Source organism: Arvicola amphibius, chromosome 1, assembly GCF_903992535.2.
Source record: "Arvicola amphibius chromosome 1, mArvAmp1.2, whole genome shotgun sequence".
In the NCBI taxonomy this organism is placed as follows: Eukaryota; Metazoa; Chordata; class Mammalia; order Rodentia; family Cricetidae; genus Arvicola; species Arvicola amphibius.
Window position 1 is genome coordinate 150,411,987 of NC_052047.1, and position 16,157 is coordinate 150,428,143.

The following is a 16,157-nucleotide window of genomic DNA, read 5'->3' on the forward strand; positions in this document are numbered from 1 at the left end:
CGCCTTTCCTCTGCTTGGCCCCGCTCCCCTCTTCTCTCCCCTCCTCTCCTTTCCCCTCACCCCCCATCACCCGGATTTGCTTCCCTCCCCCTCCTCCCGCCCCCCTCCCCTGGCCGCTCCCTCCTTCCTTTCCTGGCCTCCGTCGGGCGGCAGAGGCGCCGGGTCGGTTCCGCGGTGCTTGCGCTTTCCGGGGAGCCGGGCCTCCGTTCCTTCTGCGCACCCCATCTCCCGCCCCGCTGGGTTTTTCTGCAGGATTTCCCTACCATCCCCTCCCCAGCACCATGCCCCCACCCGCTGGTCGCTGACGGTCCTCTGCGCCGGCCCGGCCCCAGCCTGAGGGGGGACCCCTAGCCGCCTGCGATGGACCCAGGCGCCCCGGACCTTGGCCTTCCCGCTGCGCGCACCCCGGATTCCCCGGCGGGATCCAGTTGATTTGCTTGGCTCCGGACTGAGGCTCCGGATCTGGTTTTCCTTCGCTTCACCCCTACCCCCCTCCCGGAGCTAGCAGCCGGAGGGGGGCTTCGCGGGGCCGCGCAGCCCCGCGTCCCCGCCCCCGGCCATGGGGCTGTGAGGTGGCCGCCCCCGGGCCGAGATGCCCCCCGGGGGAAGCGGGCAGGGGGGGTGCCCGCGCCGCCCCCCCGCCCTGGCCGGGCCCCTGCCGCCGCCGCCGCCACCGCCACCGTTGCTGTCATTTCTACTGGGGCTGTTGCTGCTGCTGGGGGCGACCGAGGGGGCCCGGGTCTCATCCAGCCTCAGCACCACCCACCACGTCCACCACTTCCACAGCAAGCACGGCACCGTGCCCATCGCCATCAACCGCATGCCCTTCCTCACCCGCAGCGGGCACGGTAAGTGGCGCCCAGATGCCAGAGGACTGGCTTGGGGGTCTCGGGTACATCGCCCAGGCCCCGGGAGCCCCAGGGCCGCACCCCGAGTGTGCGCTCCCGGATCTGGGCTTTGCGGTGGGGCCCCTTCACCTCCCATCTCCAGCTCCAATCGTGCCAGCCCCACCCTCACCTCCATCTCTCCATTCTTCCTGCTCACCCGCATCCCTGTCTTCCTCACTGCTTCCAAGCATCCCCTGTACCTCCTTCTCCCCATGTGCTTTGTTAGCCTCTTCCTCTCCCTCCCGGAGCCCCATCGCCGGCCTGTCCTTTCATCCTTTCTGTGCGCCCTCCTTGAATCTCTCTTCCCTATCACCTCCATCCCTGCTGTGTTCATGCCTGTCTTACCTCACCCTCACCTTCCCATGGCTGTTACCTCCTTCCTTCCACCTCTGCCTGGCAGCCTTCCCTTTTCCCATCCATTACTGGCCTTCCACCATCTCTGGAACAATTCCCTCCGTCTAAGGCCCCACCATCTGTACTCCTCTTTACCCCCCACCCTTGGTGCCTACTTACCCTTATTCCTCATCTTTGCTCTGCTTCTGCTTGTGACCCTCAGCCTGTCACCCCCAGCCTAGTCCCTCTGCGCTCTCACCTCCTGTGTGAGCGCCTGTAATCGCTCACACTTTTCACTGCTACCCCAGTCCCTCATAACCTTCAGTCTCCAAGCCCTCCCCTTCCTCCTAAAACAGAGCCCATCACTGTCCAGGCTGGCTCTCATCGCTTCTCATTCCCAGACTCTCCCGTGCTCAGACCTTCATCCCTTCCTATCCGAGCCCCCAGGATTCCCAGTAGGCCTTCTCTCCCCAGCTCTGTACTGTCACCTCCCGTCTCTGTCCCTCAGACTCTGTGTACCTGTCACTTTCCCTTATTGCACCCCACAACATCTGTGCTGGGTGCCCCGTTTCCTGCCACACCTGCCACATGTCTCATCCACAGCAGTTCCATGGCTATTGTTTCCGTCTCTCTCGCCTTCATTCCAGAGACCCTGTCACCTCCCATCCCAGCTGTTCATCACTTCCCCACTCTGTCCTGCACCCCAGCTCCCAGCTCTCTGCACCTTGTTCTTCAGCTAATCCCCTTCCTCCATTTCTGTCCCCCTCTTCCTTCCATTCTGTGCCTGTTAGCCCCCATCTCCACACTGTTCATCTTGGGCTCCCCTTTCAGCCCTCCAACCCTTCGCCCCGTCTGAAGTCTAATAACTGCCACTGCTGGACACGACTCTGTCTCTGTAGCTGTCGCCTGGGCACTCTGCTCCTCCCATGCACCTGCCACATTTGCTCAGTTCCCTGTGCAGTGTGGCCTCCTGTCTTCGTATGTCCCCCCATCCACCCGCATCACTCCTCATTTCTGACGGCCCATCACTGTTCCCGGTCAGCTCCATTTTCCTCCGTCATTCTCTACAGCCACATTGTTGTCCATGCCCCTCACTGCCTCCTATTTCTGCACCCTCTCTGTTTTCCCACAGTTGTATTGTGCCTGCAAGAAGCTTCCTGATCTCAGTGTCCCATGTCATATCCGGTCTTTCGGTCCACCCCCCCCCCATGCCACTACTATGTTCATCCACTCCCCAGGAGCAGTCTCTTCAGACTGTACCTGTGACCTGTGTTCCTTTACAGTGTCCCCCTCTCTAATCTCCGTCTCAGCTGCCATCCCTGCCACATGAAGTACTCCCCAGTTTTTCTCCCACATCTTCACCCCATACCCTGCTCCTGATCTCAGCTCTGCCTCCTCAGGATCTCTCTTGCCCTCCTCCTTAGCCCCCTGTCCTCCTCACTGTTATCTTCTGACTGTCCTCAGGCTCAGTGCTGCTTCCAGAGACTCTCAGACTCTCGTGGTCATTCTAGGCAGTGATGTGAGGCATAAAGAGTGAGACAGGAAAGGGTGCCAGGTGCACTGGAGGGGCGCTCTGTGTGGGGAAGAGGAGTAGACATGAAAGAGGAGGGTGAGAGGGATGATGGGCAGGTGGGGAGGAGGGCCCAGGAGCTGGGGATCAGCAGGAGCCAGGCAGAGGGAGGAACAGGGATGCAGGCTTTCCTGAATTGTGCAGGATGTGTTATCCCTCTACCGTCCTAGGTCTCACGGAAGGTCCTCCTCACAGCCCCTGATGCTGCAGGGACATAGGCTTAGCTAATGGGGATCTGACAGAACTATATTGTGTTGCATGAACATTGCCTTAGGGATGTCTTCTCAGGGTAGAAGGGAGTAGAGGATGGGATGGAGGGCAGCCTGGGACACGGGACTACCTACTGGGAGGTAGGGGGCACTGGGAAAGATTCAGGGAGGAAGGAAGGGGCTAAGGAAAGCCAGGAGAGGAGGAAGCAAGCTGTCATGACCTACCCCATCTCTGCTCACCTGAACTCTGGGGGAGATGAGAGAACCAGCTTCCCTGGGGTCTCCTCCCCGGGTTGGAGGCCAGCCATGTTCCCTTCTGCTCCAAGGTCCCTCAGTGTGAGGACACCTCTCTTCATGCTTCTCTACTGAGGCTCCTCTTGCCTTTCCTCCTTCCTCACTGCTTCCCCACTTTTCTTCCCATCCCCCAACCACTCTTGTTGCATAATATTCCAACCCACCTGCCAAACACTATTGACACTTCTGCACTGGTGTCCCTGTGGGGTCTGGGGTGACCAAAACAGATGGAGATGACACCTTTCTGGCCATGGATCCCTTTATCCCAGTCCTGGTTTCTGAATCCTGGATGCTCTCTCAGTTCCTTCCTAGCTCCCCCAGGAGCGGGTCAAAGAAGACCCAACCCCAGCTCATTTCTGAGTCAGTAGCTTCCAGCACAAAGGGGGCTATCATTTGTGTTGATTCTGGGGACTATCATGTGTATTGATTCTGGGCACTATCATGTGTGTTGATTATGGGGGCTATCATGTGTATTGATTCTGGACACTATCATGTGTGTTGATTCTGGGCACTATCATGTGTGTTGATTCTGGGGACTATTATGTGTGTTGATTCTGGGCACTATCATGTGTGTTGATTATGGGGGCTATCATGTGTATTGATTCTGGGCACTATCGTGTGTTGATTCTGGGCACTATCATGTGTGTTGATTCTGGGGATGGGTATGTCAACTTGGAACTGACTGAACAGTGTATGGCCAGGAATGACGTTAGGAGTTGAGGAGGTATGCAGATAAACAGAGAGTTGAAGCTGGGTGGTGGTGGTGCAAGCCTTTAATCCCAGCAATCGGGAGGCAGAGACAGGCAGGAGGCAGAGACAGGTGGATCTCTGTGAGTTTCAAGGCCAGCCTGATCTACAAGAGCTAGTTCTAAGACAGGCTCCAAAGCTATATAGAGAAACTCTGTCTCTTGAAAAAAAAAACACAAACAAAAGACAAACAAACAAAAAACAAAAAACCCCAAACAAACAAACAAAAAACAAACAAAAAACCCATAGAGTTGAGTTCAGGGGTCTGGACCTGTGCAGCCCCACCCCCTGACTGTAGTGGTCCTCCTGGAAGATTTGTTCATGATAAAAGGCACCTAAGATGCAGGCTTTTCTGGGTTCTACAGGATCATCTGACCATTCTAGATCTCCCAGAAGCCTTTTGTTATAGCTTCTGTTGCTACTGGGGCACTGACAGGCATAGCAGCTGCACATGTGCTTTTGGCCCTGGGGCATGACTGCATGGGTGGTTTTTACCTGGGATGACTTATGAGTCTGGGTTCCCTAACCATTGTTAATGGTTGGCTGGCTATTTTCTCTCTAGACTCTGGTGTGTGTGTGTGTGGGGGGGGTGTTGACTAATGATCATTTCCAGTATTTTATGACTCTGAGTTTCAGGATCTAGGAGGCATTGAGGAAACTGTGTTGGATGTGGGCAGAAGGTGCTAATCTTGGGCCCGTGGCATATTATGTCTGATTAGAAACTCTTTTGCCGTGGGCCTCAGCGATGTGGGACTGGTCAGCATGCTATGTACAGTGGGCTCCCTATTTCCCAGCGTGCAAAAGAACAACTGGTCTACACCAGCCTTGGGCAACACTGGGGCTTGCTTTAGGCCCCTTTGCTTCTCAGATCCTTTCTGGATGCTGTCAAGAGTTATGGACTTGGAGTGTTGTCCTGGCCACTAAGGCTGCCTTGCCTTCTTGGTGGAGTCCGCGGCAGGCCAGGGACAGTTGGCTTGCCTGGCTGAGCTGCGGGAAGCGCCTCCCGAGCGTGGCCGGAGGGGCGGGACTTGGCAGAAGCCCCGCCTCCTGCACCCGACCTCCTCCTTAAGCCAAGCCCTCTGTCCCCGCCCGTGCGGAATCCGTGGTGCTAGAGAGAGAAATGTCTCCCCGGGGTAATTACTGCAGCCCCAGCCCAATAAACCATTCATCCTTCCCCTCTTCTGTCCGAGAAGTGTCTCTCCAACCTGGCTCCCCCCACAGTATAATAAACGCCCTTCGGCTTTAACAGGTCCGCCCAGCACAGTAAACTGTCTGCAGTGTGAGAACAGCTGGATCATAAATCCTGGGGGAGGCCGGGGCTGGGGAATGGGAGGACTGGGGCGCAGGCGCCCATCCGCACTTCGCCAGCCCCTGCCCTTGGCCGCTCGCGGAGGCCTGTCTTTGTGCGTTTATCGCCATGTTTCTCCCCCCCCCCCCCTGCCGCGACTCCTGTGATGGGGTCTGCCTCTCCTGTCTGGGGCTTTGTGTGCAGTTGGGTGCGTCGCCTCCCGTGCGCTGGTGTAGGTCTAGGTATGCGATACTTGGAGCTGTGTCTGATTGTAAGGCCTGGGACTTGGGTTGTGGGCACTCATCCCAGACCTCTCCGGCTTCCATGTCTAACCAGGCACCTGGTTTGAGTTGTTCGGGTGCTCTCGTCTCTGGCGAGGCGCTATCCATGGTGATGAGCGTGCTGTGTGGCATCCAGCGGGAAAACCCGCAGGAAGGGCCGCCTCCTTAGACCTGGCAGGTTTGGGGGCAGACCCCACGCAAATGTGTGAGTCTGGTGTTCCTTCCCTGGTGTGAGAGGACTAAGAGAGACCCTGGAGCCCAGGGGTCAGGGAGTGTGTAGAGGAAGGTCACCATCTCTGCTCCCCCAACCCTACCCCCTAAATTCTACGTGTAGCTTGTGAGTGGAGGGTAGAGGGAGGACCCTGGGTTTTATGGTTGTCATGGAAACAGCCGATTTTCTGGAGTGCTGCAGTGTTGGGAGCTGGGAGACTGTATTGGCTGAGGCATAGCTGTTTGGTTCTGGCCTCCAGGCCCAGTCCTTCCTAGGCAGGCAGGTAACCTGCACTGAGTGTAGAGTTGATGTTCACTGTACACCCTTCGCTGGAACCGGCTCCCTACTCTAAACTTGGAACTCATCCGAAGGCCCAACCTTCCCCACTGTGCCTCCAGGGCCTGAGGTAGGGGGGGGAGGGACACCTCAGCTTGCAGGGGCAGAGCTGGTTTCCCGCTGTCTGCTGGGGTGCTTTCCAAACTACAGTCTGCAAAAAGATGACCATTTTAGACATCCTTGTGGGTTTTCCCTGTCTGCCCTTCTCTTGGGGTCCCTTCTCATTTTCTTCTCTATCAGGGAGGTAGAAGACAAGGTAGGTGGTCTGGGGAGCGACAGGGATGGGTCCCTTCTCCACTCTGGCACCACCTCTGGTGCCCTTCCTTTCCCTTTCCTTCCCAGCCTTCCACACTTGGTGAGCACCCTCTCCAAGGCACGCAGAAGTCCCTGCTCCTATGGGGACCTAGAGTTCCCAGGATGGATCCCTCCTTCCATCTGACTGCCTGGACTATAAGGGGGCTACTGGGTGAGGGACCCCTGGTCCTTGCTTCCCCTAGACCAGAGTTCTCCACCTCTGGGTTCTCTACTGGTCTGCCCCAGCTTCTGCCCTCAGGCCCCCTCTGCATCTCTTTTCTCTCTGGCTAAGTCTTCCCTTGAACCCCTTTCTGCACCCCAAGAAGTACCTTGAGAGGAGTCATTAGTAGCTAATGATTTAATCAAGCATTTTATGAATCTCATCTGCTCTGTTTATGTCCTAAAGAATGCAAGTTGAGCCTCTCCCCTTCCCTTCCTGCAGGTCCAAGAGTCTAGTCCTCCAGGCCCCCAGACAAGGCTCCCTTCCCGGAAACTGGGTGACCAGCCCCCCTCCCACTCCCACCTCCACCCCCAGGGAGCTCAGTCAGCCGCAGGAGGGAACATGGCGACTAATGGGGTTTATTTTGGGGCTGAGATCGTTAGGGACCTCACACCCGCCCCCGGCAGCCGGATGGCGAAGAGGAGAGGGAGAAGAGAGAGGGTGGGGTGGGGGAGGGCTGGGAGAGGGAGCCTACATCTCAGGCTCCCACTCTCCTGCTTCTCTCACCTACATCCCTCTCTGTCCTTCTCTGTCCATCTGTCTCTCTGCCTCCTTCCTCCTCTGGCTGTCAACTCTCCCCATCCCCCCATGTTTGCCTCCTCCTTTCTGGGCAGGATTCCAGGCCTTTGGGCTTTGGCACCCAGGTACCCTTGCCTGAGGGTGGAAACAAGGATCCCTGGACAAACCAGGAAGATTCCCAGGGGGCTGGGAGAGGACAGAGGGGCTGGTGTTGGCAAGGTGCCAGAGATGAGCATGAGTCACAGCTGCCCACAGCCCTGCTCATCTTCCCGCCATCACTTGAGGCTCCCTCTTGCCTCTGCTGCTTGGCTCTGGTCCCAAAGAAGCACTTGGGAGAAGTTGAGCTGGTCAAAAGCAGACCCCAGGTCCTTCCTGCCCAGGGCTGCTGTCTGGGTCTTTTTGAAGCCTTTCTCTGGTCACACTCTGTGTTACCTCTATTGCTGTAATTAAAGCTAGGCTTCCTGATGAGGCAGCTACGTCTGTCTGTGTGCGTGTACGTGCGTAGGTTCTCACTAGAGCATCCGGAATTACAGGGTTGGTGGCTCCCGTGGGCTTCATCGCTGAAGCCTTGTGCCCTAACCCTGGTATCCTCAGGGTCTGGCCCCATCCAACCACAGGAACCCACTGACTTTTCTTCTCCATTTCCTTCTCTCTGCAGCTGGGACCACATACATCTTTGGGAAGGGGGGAGCGCTCATCACCTACACATGGCCCCCCAATGACCGGCCCAGCACGAGGATGGACCGCCTGGCTGTGGGCTTCAGCACCCACCAGCGGAGTGCCGTACTGGTGCGAGGTGGACAGCGCCTCCGGCCTTGGGGACTACCTGCAGCTGCACATTGTAAGGACCTGGGCCCAGCCCCTCACCCTGCCACCCAGCTCCGCTGTTGATGCCACTTCATATCTGTTCCTCATGGGGAGCACTTAGGGCCCTACTTACCCATTTCTTGAAGTTCTTTTGAGACTCAGTCCCTTCCTGGCCACTCAAGAGTCACCCATCTGATGACACCAGCTGTGTCTCCCAGCCATCCAAGGTGCCTGTGAGCTCCCCAGACACCTACTACTGTAAACCGCAGAAATGTGCTCATCTTTAGGGTGTCTCTGGGCTGCTTCTGCTCACTGTACCCCAGCCTGTCCCTCTCCTCCTTCACACCTCTTTGTCCCACAGCGGCCATCTGTGCCTTTTTCGTCTTGACTTGGAATCCCGCCCCTGCCTTTACCGTACCTGTGACCTCTGTTCCATGACCTTTGCATTCCCAGCAGACCCTTGACCAGGTCTTTCCCACAGATTCTGCTCATGTTCCTTCCTCACTGATCTCCCAGCTGAGCCCCACATCCCATTAGTCTATAGTCAGTTTATCCCTTTTCCTTTCTTACTCTGTGTACCTTACACCTCTCCCCGTGACCTCTGACCCTGCCCCATACCCTTCCCTGTGACCTCTGACCCTGTTTCACACCCTACCCTGTGACTTCTGATGTCACCCCATACCCTTCCCTGTGTCCTCTGGCCCTGCCTTATACCCTTCCCTGTGTCCTCTGGCCCTGCCTTATACCCTTCTCTGTGTCCTCTGGCCCTGTCCCATACCTTTCTCTGTGACCTCTGACCCTGTCCCACACCCTTCTCCGTGACCTCTGGCCCTGCTCCACACCCTTCCCTGTGACCTCTGACCCCACCCCATACCCTTCCCTGTGACCTCTGACCCCACCCCATACCCTTCCCTGTGACCTCTGATCCTGTCCCACTCCCCTGTGACCTCTGGCCCTGTACCACACCCTTCCCTGTGACCTCTGGCCTGCCTTATACCTTTCCTGTGACCTTTGACCTTGTCAGATTTCATTTCTGAGTTTAACCTCTCCCCTGCCCCTTCCTCCCCCAAGGTCTTAAGTCCCAGACCCTGACTTCAGCCTCCATCTCTGTACTGGGCTCCTTTCTCCCTCACCTTCCTGTTTGCATCCCACTTGCTGGCTTTGAGGGTAGGACAGGCTGACTAGGCTCTGTGTGCCAGTTGGGGAGCCCTGGGAAGACTTAAGAGGGCAGAGAAAAACAGAGGAGGAGGCTTGTTCCTCACCTGAGTAAGGGTGGGGCTCCTGGCCCCTCTCACACAACAGCTCTCCTGTTGAGGTCTGCACCCCTCCTCCAACGCTGGGCTGTGAAGGGAGAAGACCCAGGGGAAGGCATCCTGTAAGCAAGCATGGCTGGTGGCATGGCAAGTGACAGGCGAGGTTCCCAGGAGGGAAGGGCGTGGAGGAAAGCGTAGGGAGTGAGACGGAGCCAGGGTTGGGAAGAGGCCTCGAGTTCTGTGTGGAACTGTGGGCAGCAGGGCCATGGTGGGTATGTAGCTGTTGTGATGGGAGAGAGGCTGTGAGTCGAGGTGACCAGGGTCTCCCAGGGTCGGTGGTCCCTGGCAGAATGTGGCTATGCATTTACTGTTCTTCAGGGAGTGGAGTTTGCTGTGACCTCAGTAGCCTGTCTGTGTGGTGCCACCTTGTTTCCTTGAGTTGTCTTTTTGAGCTAGTCCTCTCTCTTCCAGTCTGTGAGGGAATGTGTGGCTTTGGAGTTGATGGCATGAGTCTGAACCCCAGTACACTCTCTTTCTTTGCTCTGTGTCTATGCAAGTCCCTGCAGCTCTCTGAGCCTCAGTTTCCCCAGGTGTGTGGGGCACCCAGAGGGCAGAGGCTTAATTAGGTCATATGTGTAATGTGCTCACTGCACTTAGGGGACCTGCAGCGTCCTGGTCACCTGCGACTAGCCACCTGGGCAGTGTGTGTGAGTCTGGGCTTGCGGGGTTAGGGGATGATGCATCCTCCCAGAGCAGGAAGGGCAGGAAGTCTGTGAGGTGAGATGTCCTTCTTCTTTCCCTCAAGCCTCCCCTGGTGCAGAGCTGTGAGGGAGGCAGCTAGGCCTAGGTGCTGCAGAGGATGGGGGAGGATGCTGAGAAGGGTGGAGGTCCCAGGAGAGGCTGGCAGTGAGGGGGAGTTGGGTACCAGATGGGCTCCGAGCCCCTTGGGGGCAGCCCCAAGCCCCCTCCTCCCCCAGTGACACATCAGCTCCCACCACAGCGTCGTTAGCAGTTCTCAGAGAGTGGGGAGGCGGCAGCAAAATAAGAGAAAAGCAATTTGACGTTTCTAATAAAGCGTCGCTCCACTTTGCCAAATTAATTTTGACTCCCATAATTATTTGCTGTAGGAGCGGCCGCGTTCTCCCCACCGCCGCCTAATGAGGTAATTGGGGAATTAGGAATTAATGACTTTAACAGAAGTGACAACTGACTTCACATCGGAAGCAGCTCTGGGGAGCTGCCTCTCCCCTGGAGTGCACAGCTCCAAGCTTGGCTGCCTCCTAGGAAACCCAGGTGTCCTGCCTTCCAGCTCCTCTAGCCAGCCCTCTGCTAGTCCAGCTCCCAGTCTGCCAGCGCCCTTGACCATTGTCACTGCCCAGGCAGGGCCTCGTGAGGGGGAGGAACCCTCAGAGACATCCAAGGGGCTGATACTATTCTGGGTGGTATCATTCCTAACAATAGTAACCAGGAGGCTTGGCTGTTCCCTTGCCTGTGTGGGGAGCAGATGATGATTCCGTTTCCCTGGGGATGTTGTCGGCCTGTGGGCGGTGCATGGGCGGGGCTTGCTAAGGCTGTTAGGTAAGGCCGCCTCAGTTTCCTTACTTTAACCTCCTTGGAGGTGGATGACAGTGTGTGTGCACATGTGTGTGCATACAGGTGTCTGTGGCTTGTTACCGATCTTAGGATGGGGAGAACTGAACCCCACAAGTGGGAAATAGACAGCCATGGGGACCATAGCTGCATACCCTGGTCTTCAACTCTGTCCCACCCCTCAGCCCAACCCTCACCTGGCTGCGCCTTCCCTACCCGCACCCCCAGGCTTTCAGCTCTCTTTAGATGTAGCTGACAACCAAAGGGTTTTCTTGCTCAGGCTGGAATGGGGTCTTTCACTGTGTTCCTATACTAGACTGGGTCCCCGAGAGTGATCCAGGGGCCCAAAGGAGCCTGTGTCTGCCCTGTGGGAGGAGGGTCAGGAGGTGATTCTTGCTGTGTTCATAATGGCTGCTGAGAGGTATAGGGGAATTAGATTAGGGCTTAGTGGGCCTTCCACTGGTGTGGTGAGACACCGTGGACCTGAAGGCAGGATAGCCTTAGCATCTCTCATGCTCCACCCCTCAGCTCTGAGTGAGTGTCTTCCAGACTAGTAGGCTAGAGACAAGAGCAAGGGTTTTGGAGGCGGGTCAGCTGGGATTCAGATGCTGGGTCCTCTCTTGTGAGCTGAGACTGAGACAGTCCTTAAGTCCAGCCTTAGTTTCTTCCCGGGTAAAATGTGACTCTGCAAGTCCCCTCAGGGCTACTGTGTGTGCTTTTGTGGACTCAGCAAAACCCCTGCTCGCACTTCAGCACCACTGGCCAAATTATTGTGGGTTGGACCCCAGGTGGCCTCTTCAGCATTTCCTGTGGGTCTGGCTCCTGAGGTTGCGGGCTCTTTGCTTCCTTTCTGCAGGCCTTAGTTTTTATCTGTCTTCTGCCTGCTCCCTCAATCCCCCAGTCCCACCCCAATACCCCGAGACCCTCCTTTCATAAAGCTGGCATAGCTCTTTGACTCTTTTCTTCCCTTGTCCCTCACCCACTTCCAGAGTCCAGGCTACCCCTGATTCCATAGCTGCTGAGGTCAGAGGTCAGTCTTGGGACCAGACTGGAGTCTGGGGGTTTATCCTGGCCTCCGAGGCTGTGAACCCTCCTATTGTGATGTCTTAGGGAGGCCCCCACCTCCTTGTCGTCCCCATGTGGACTCTAGGGGCCCTTGCATAGCATAGGTGCCCAGGAAACATCTCCAAATATTCTGGATGAGCCTGAGGGCAAGAGACAGGGGCCTTGTGGAAAGGGCTCCATGACTGGTTCCCTGGGGAGTGGAAAGGGCTCCATGACTGGTTCTGCAGCCCTAGGGAGTGGTCCACAACTGATAAGCTTCCAGGATGCTCAACAGCCTACATATGCTAGAGGGAAAACCTGCCCACTGCCCTGGGCAGTTGAGACCTGAGGAGGTGCTTTAGAAAACTCGTGGAAGGCTGGTGAGAGAGGGCTTTGGGAACCTCAGTAGAGCTGTACAGGAATAGATATTGGCCTCCTCCCCATTGCTGACCTCTCCCTCCCCGTCCCCAGGACCAGGGCACTGTTGGGGTGATTTTTAATGTGGGCACGGACGACATTACCATTGATGAGCCCAACGCCATCGTGAGTGACGGCAAATATCACGTGGTGCGATTTACTCGAAGTGGTGGCAATGCCACCCTGCAGGTGGACAGCTGGCCAGTCAACGAACGGTACCCAGCAGGTAGGTGGCACAGATCCACAGCAGAGATACTGCGGCAACCAGGTGGGATCGGGTGGGGTCTGGCAGCCTCTGAGTGGAATGCTGTGGGATGGCTAAGTGGCAAGGCTTTGGGGGGGGGGGAAGGGGCGTGGCTATGGAAACGATTGGGTGGAACCCAGGTGGTGGTGTGGCTAAGAAAAAAGAGCTATGAGGGTCCAGAGGTAAGCTGGTGATTTGGGGGAGGATATTATTTGGGTGAGGTTGCAAGGTCAGAATCCAGTTTGGGAATGGGCAGAGAAGACGAAGGAGGGCAGAACTAGGGGATGTCTGATTCCATCGAGGAAAGGTGGATTTAGAAAAGAGGGCCAGCGTGGAAACGGTGAGACCCATGCAGAAGTCTAGGAGAGAGATTCACAAGTTAAATAAACACATCTTGTCAGGAGGCAAACTACTCTTCAAAACAGAACCAGACAAAGACCCAAAGTCAACCTCTGGAGATGCTGGAGAGAAGAGATGCTGAGAGACAGGATACCAGTGTTTCAGGCAGTAAGGGGTCACGGTGGAAGGGAGAGAGAAAAGACAGAGTTCAAAGGAGGGTCAGACACCTTCCTAGCCATCACAGGCAACATGGAAGATGCCAGGGTCTGTGCCTGGCCTGGGAACCCAGAGATGAAGACACAGAGAGACTTAGTTCCTAGGGCCACAGTTGTGGTCAAGGACAAATCAAGGTCTTAGGAACCCAGGGGAGGGAGGAGGATAAGGCCATGGGGTGGGGGTTGGAAGCACAGGAGGGAGCCTTAGGGTGAGAGGAAGCCAGAGAAGGAGTGATGGAGGGTTCTGGAAATAGTCACAGAGACATCTGCAGAGATAGAGGCAGCTCCAGGATTGATGCAGAGAGATGCGGAGATGCTGACACAGACTCAGCTAGTGAGAGAGGAGGTGGACAGAGCCCTGCAAGAGGCAGACCAAGAGGGAGGGAGGGAGGAACACTGCAGGGAGAAGGCCAGGGACTCAGAGCTGTGCATGCCTGCTGCCTGTCACACAGGACCCCACTGAGTAGCAGGATGACCACCTGTGACCTCCATTACTCCTCTCCAGAGTGACAGACATGAGCAGGACAAACCCTCAGGCTCGCTCATGCTAAGACACAGAAGCCAGTACAGACAGGCTCAGGACTCACAGTCTCTTGAGATAAGAACTTCCCACATCCTCCTAGCAAACAGAGGCTGACATACTTGTAGGTCAGCCTGATATTCAGATGACCTCAGACATTCAGAAGATGCCATGGATCCGCAAGAAAACAGTTCTGTAGAGGGATGCTCGTCTACCCCCAAACCTTGGGTGTTTGTGGGGTCTGACATGCTAACTCTCCTATACAAGCCTGTCTGTGTCCCCTGTTCTCCTAGCCACAGCAGACCTTGACAGCCCAGGGCATCAGAGTTCTCTCTGTCTCAGGGGATCAGGTACAGTCCTTTGTAATAGTGAAGACATTGGCCTGTGCTGGACAGGGCATGAAGAATTCACCATGCCCAGTCAGGCCTTATGCCCAGAGGATCACCTCAGCAGGCCAGAGCCTAGGAGGAAGCCATGATATCTGCTATCCTCTGCCAGAACCCCTGGATAGGGACAGGGAAAGGCTGTCTGGCATCCCTTTTTTGCAAATCTAGCTATCTTTTAATCTTTTTGGGGGATGGGAACAGGTGCTCTCTACATAGCCCTGGGGGTTCTGGAACTCACTATATAGATCAGACTGGCTCTGAACTTACAGAGTGCCTCCTGAGTGCTGGGATTAAAGGGGTGTGTCACCACTACCAGCTAAATCTGGGTCTCTTGAGGGTTTGGTTGCTGCCTGTGTGCACTGTGAAGGTAGCTTCTGAATAATTACAGAGGCCACTACAGCACTGAGCATGGTCCCACACCTATCTTGTTTGTTTGAGATAGAGTCTCACTCTGTAGCCCTGGCTGGCCTAGAATTTGCTATGTAGACCATGCTGGCCTCGAACTCACAGAGACCCACTTGTGTCTGTCTTTAGAGTGCTGGGATTAAAGGTGTGCACCACTATACCTGACCTCCCACAGCCTCTGGGTTCTGACTCAGTGGAACCTGAGATCTAATACTGGACCTCTATTGATAGATTCCATGACCCAGGCCAAGTCATGTCACCTCTCTGAGTCTATAGGGAAGGCAGGGTCTCATCGCCCCAAAGCTCTTAAGGGTGCATCCTGCATGCACAAGTGAGCATAAGCAGAGATGGTCCAGAGAGCTATTCATAAGCAGGTATAGGCCTGCCTGGGCTTCTAGTGAGGTAGTGTAGCCATGTGGTGCAGACAGGAGGAATGCCTCTGCCTCAACATGAGTGGTTTAAATAAATGGAGTGGCAATATTTTCAAAGGAAATCATGTCCCTGTCCGTTGTGGTAGGTTCACGGAGAAATACCGAAAGGCACATTGACAAGCCCCTTCCACATAGGTGTGCATGTACACACACACACACACACACACACACACACACACTCTGTCTCTCTGTCTCTCTCTCTGTTTCTCTCTCTGTCTGTCTCTGTCTCTCTGTCTCTCTCTGTCTCTCTCTCTCTCCTTTCCTGTCTCAGGGGTAGGAGCTCGAGAGTGGAAAGAACAGGTGGGTATCCAGATGGGGAGCCAAGGATGGAGAAGGGCGGAGCTAAAACTGGGGGAAGGAGTTTGAAGGAGAAAGGCTGAGGAGCTGGCAGGGCCTGCAGATGAGGGAGAGAAATGGGGCCAAGGCTGGGGTCAGAGGATGGAGAGGTGCAGAGCCTGGCTTTGCACTGAGCCTGACCATATTGAAGCGGGACTGAGATGAAGAAGACAGCAGGGTAAAGGCCAGGGCAGAGCAGGGAACAGGTGATGGCCAAGGAGAGCAACAGGAGATGGGATGAGAGGGCTGTGGAGAAATGGGGGGGTTCAGTCTGGGTGAGGCTCAGTGGATACCAGCAGTGAGGTCCTGAATCTGTAGAGAACCTAGCGATTGCACCCATGCACACATGAACCCCAGCGGGCGAATTTGCGAAGGTGTTCCTGAAGGTGCTGGTCCAGGATGTAGCTGGTGCAGGTGGCAGGTGAGAGCAGGAGAGAGTTCAAGCACCTAGCTCCCCCTCTCTGCATGGTCTTTCACCTCATTGCCTGTGGGCACCCCAGCCCTGCTTTGTAGCAGCAGCCAGGAGTGCAGGGATCCAGGACCAGGTGAGGAGGCAGAGGCAGCTTGCAGGGAGAAAAGGAGGAGGTCTAGGGTAGGGGACAGAGACCAAGGAGGAAGGGTATGGTTGGCCAGGGGTGTGGAAGGAGGTGGGGACCAGTGATGGGGCAGCTGGGAGTTGAGTCCAGGAGATAATGGGAGCTGGCAATGACTTTGAAAAGTGGTTTAAGGCTCAGTGAAATGAGTGTGCCGGACACCCCCTTAAATGCTGCATAAACCCTGCTTAACCCACCCCTCCCACGTCTAAACCACCCTGTAAACGCAGTAACCAGCTGGACCACCCCCTAACTTAAACCTGCTAAACGCCCTGCCCCCACCCCACCACCCATCTTTGGGGTGGTGAAGGAAGTGGGCTCAGCCTCAACAGCTTGACTAGATAAACCTGTTTAACCTCTGACCTTCCAGCTGCGGTGGGGGGTTTTC

General features: G+C 55.9%; 1 protein-coding gene across 1 annotated transcript in view; it reads left to right on the plus strand.

Moving 5' to 3' along the window:
* The window catches only part of Nrxn2 (neurexin 2), a 102,786-nt gene that overhangs the window by 68,290 nt on the left and 18,339 nt on the right, over nucleotides 1-16,157 (plus strand). Inside the window, 3 exon segments of the mRNA XM_038327354.1 lie at nucleotides 7,848-7,984; nucleotides 7,986-8,030; nucleotides 12,355-12,526. Of these exon segments, the coding sequence (XP_038183282.1) occupies nucleotides 7,848-7,984; nucleotides 7,986-8,030; nucleotides 12,355-12,526 (354 nt within the window).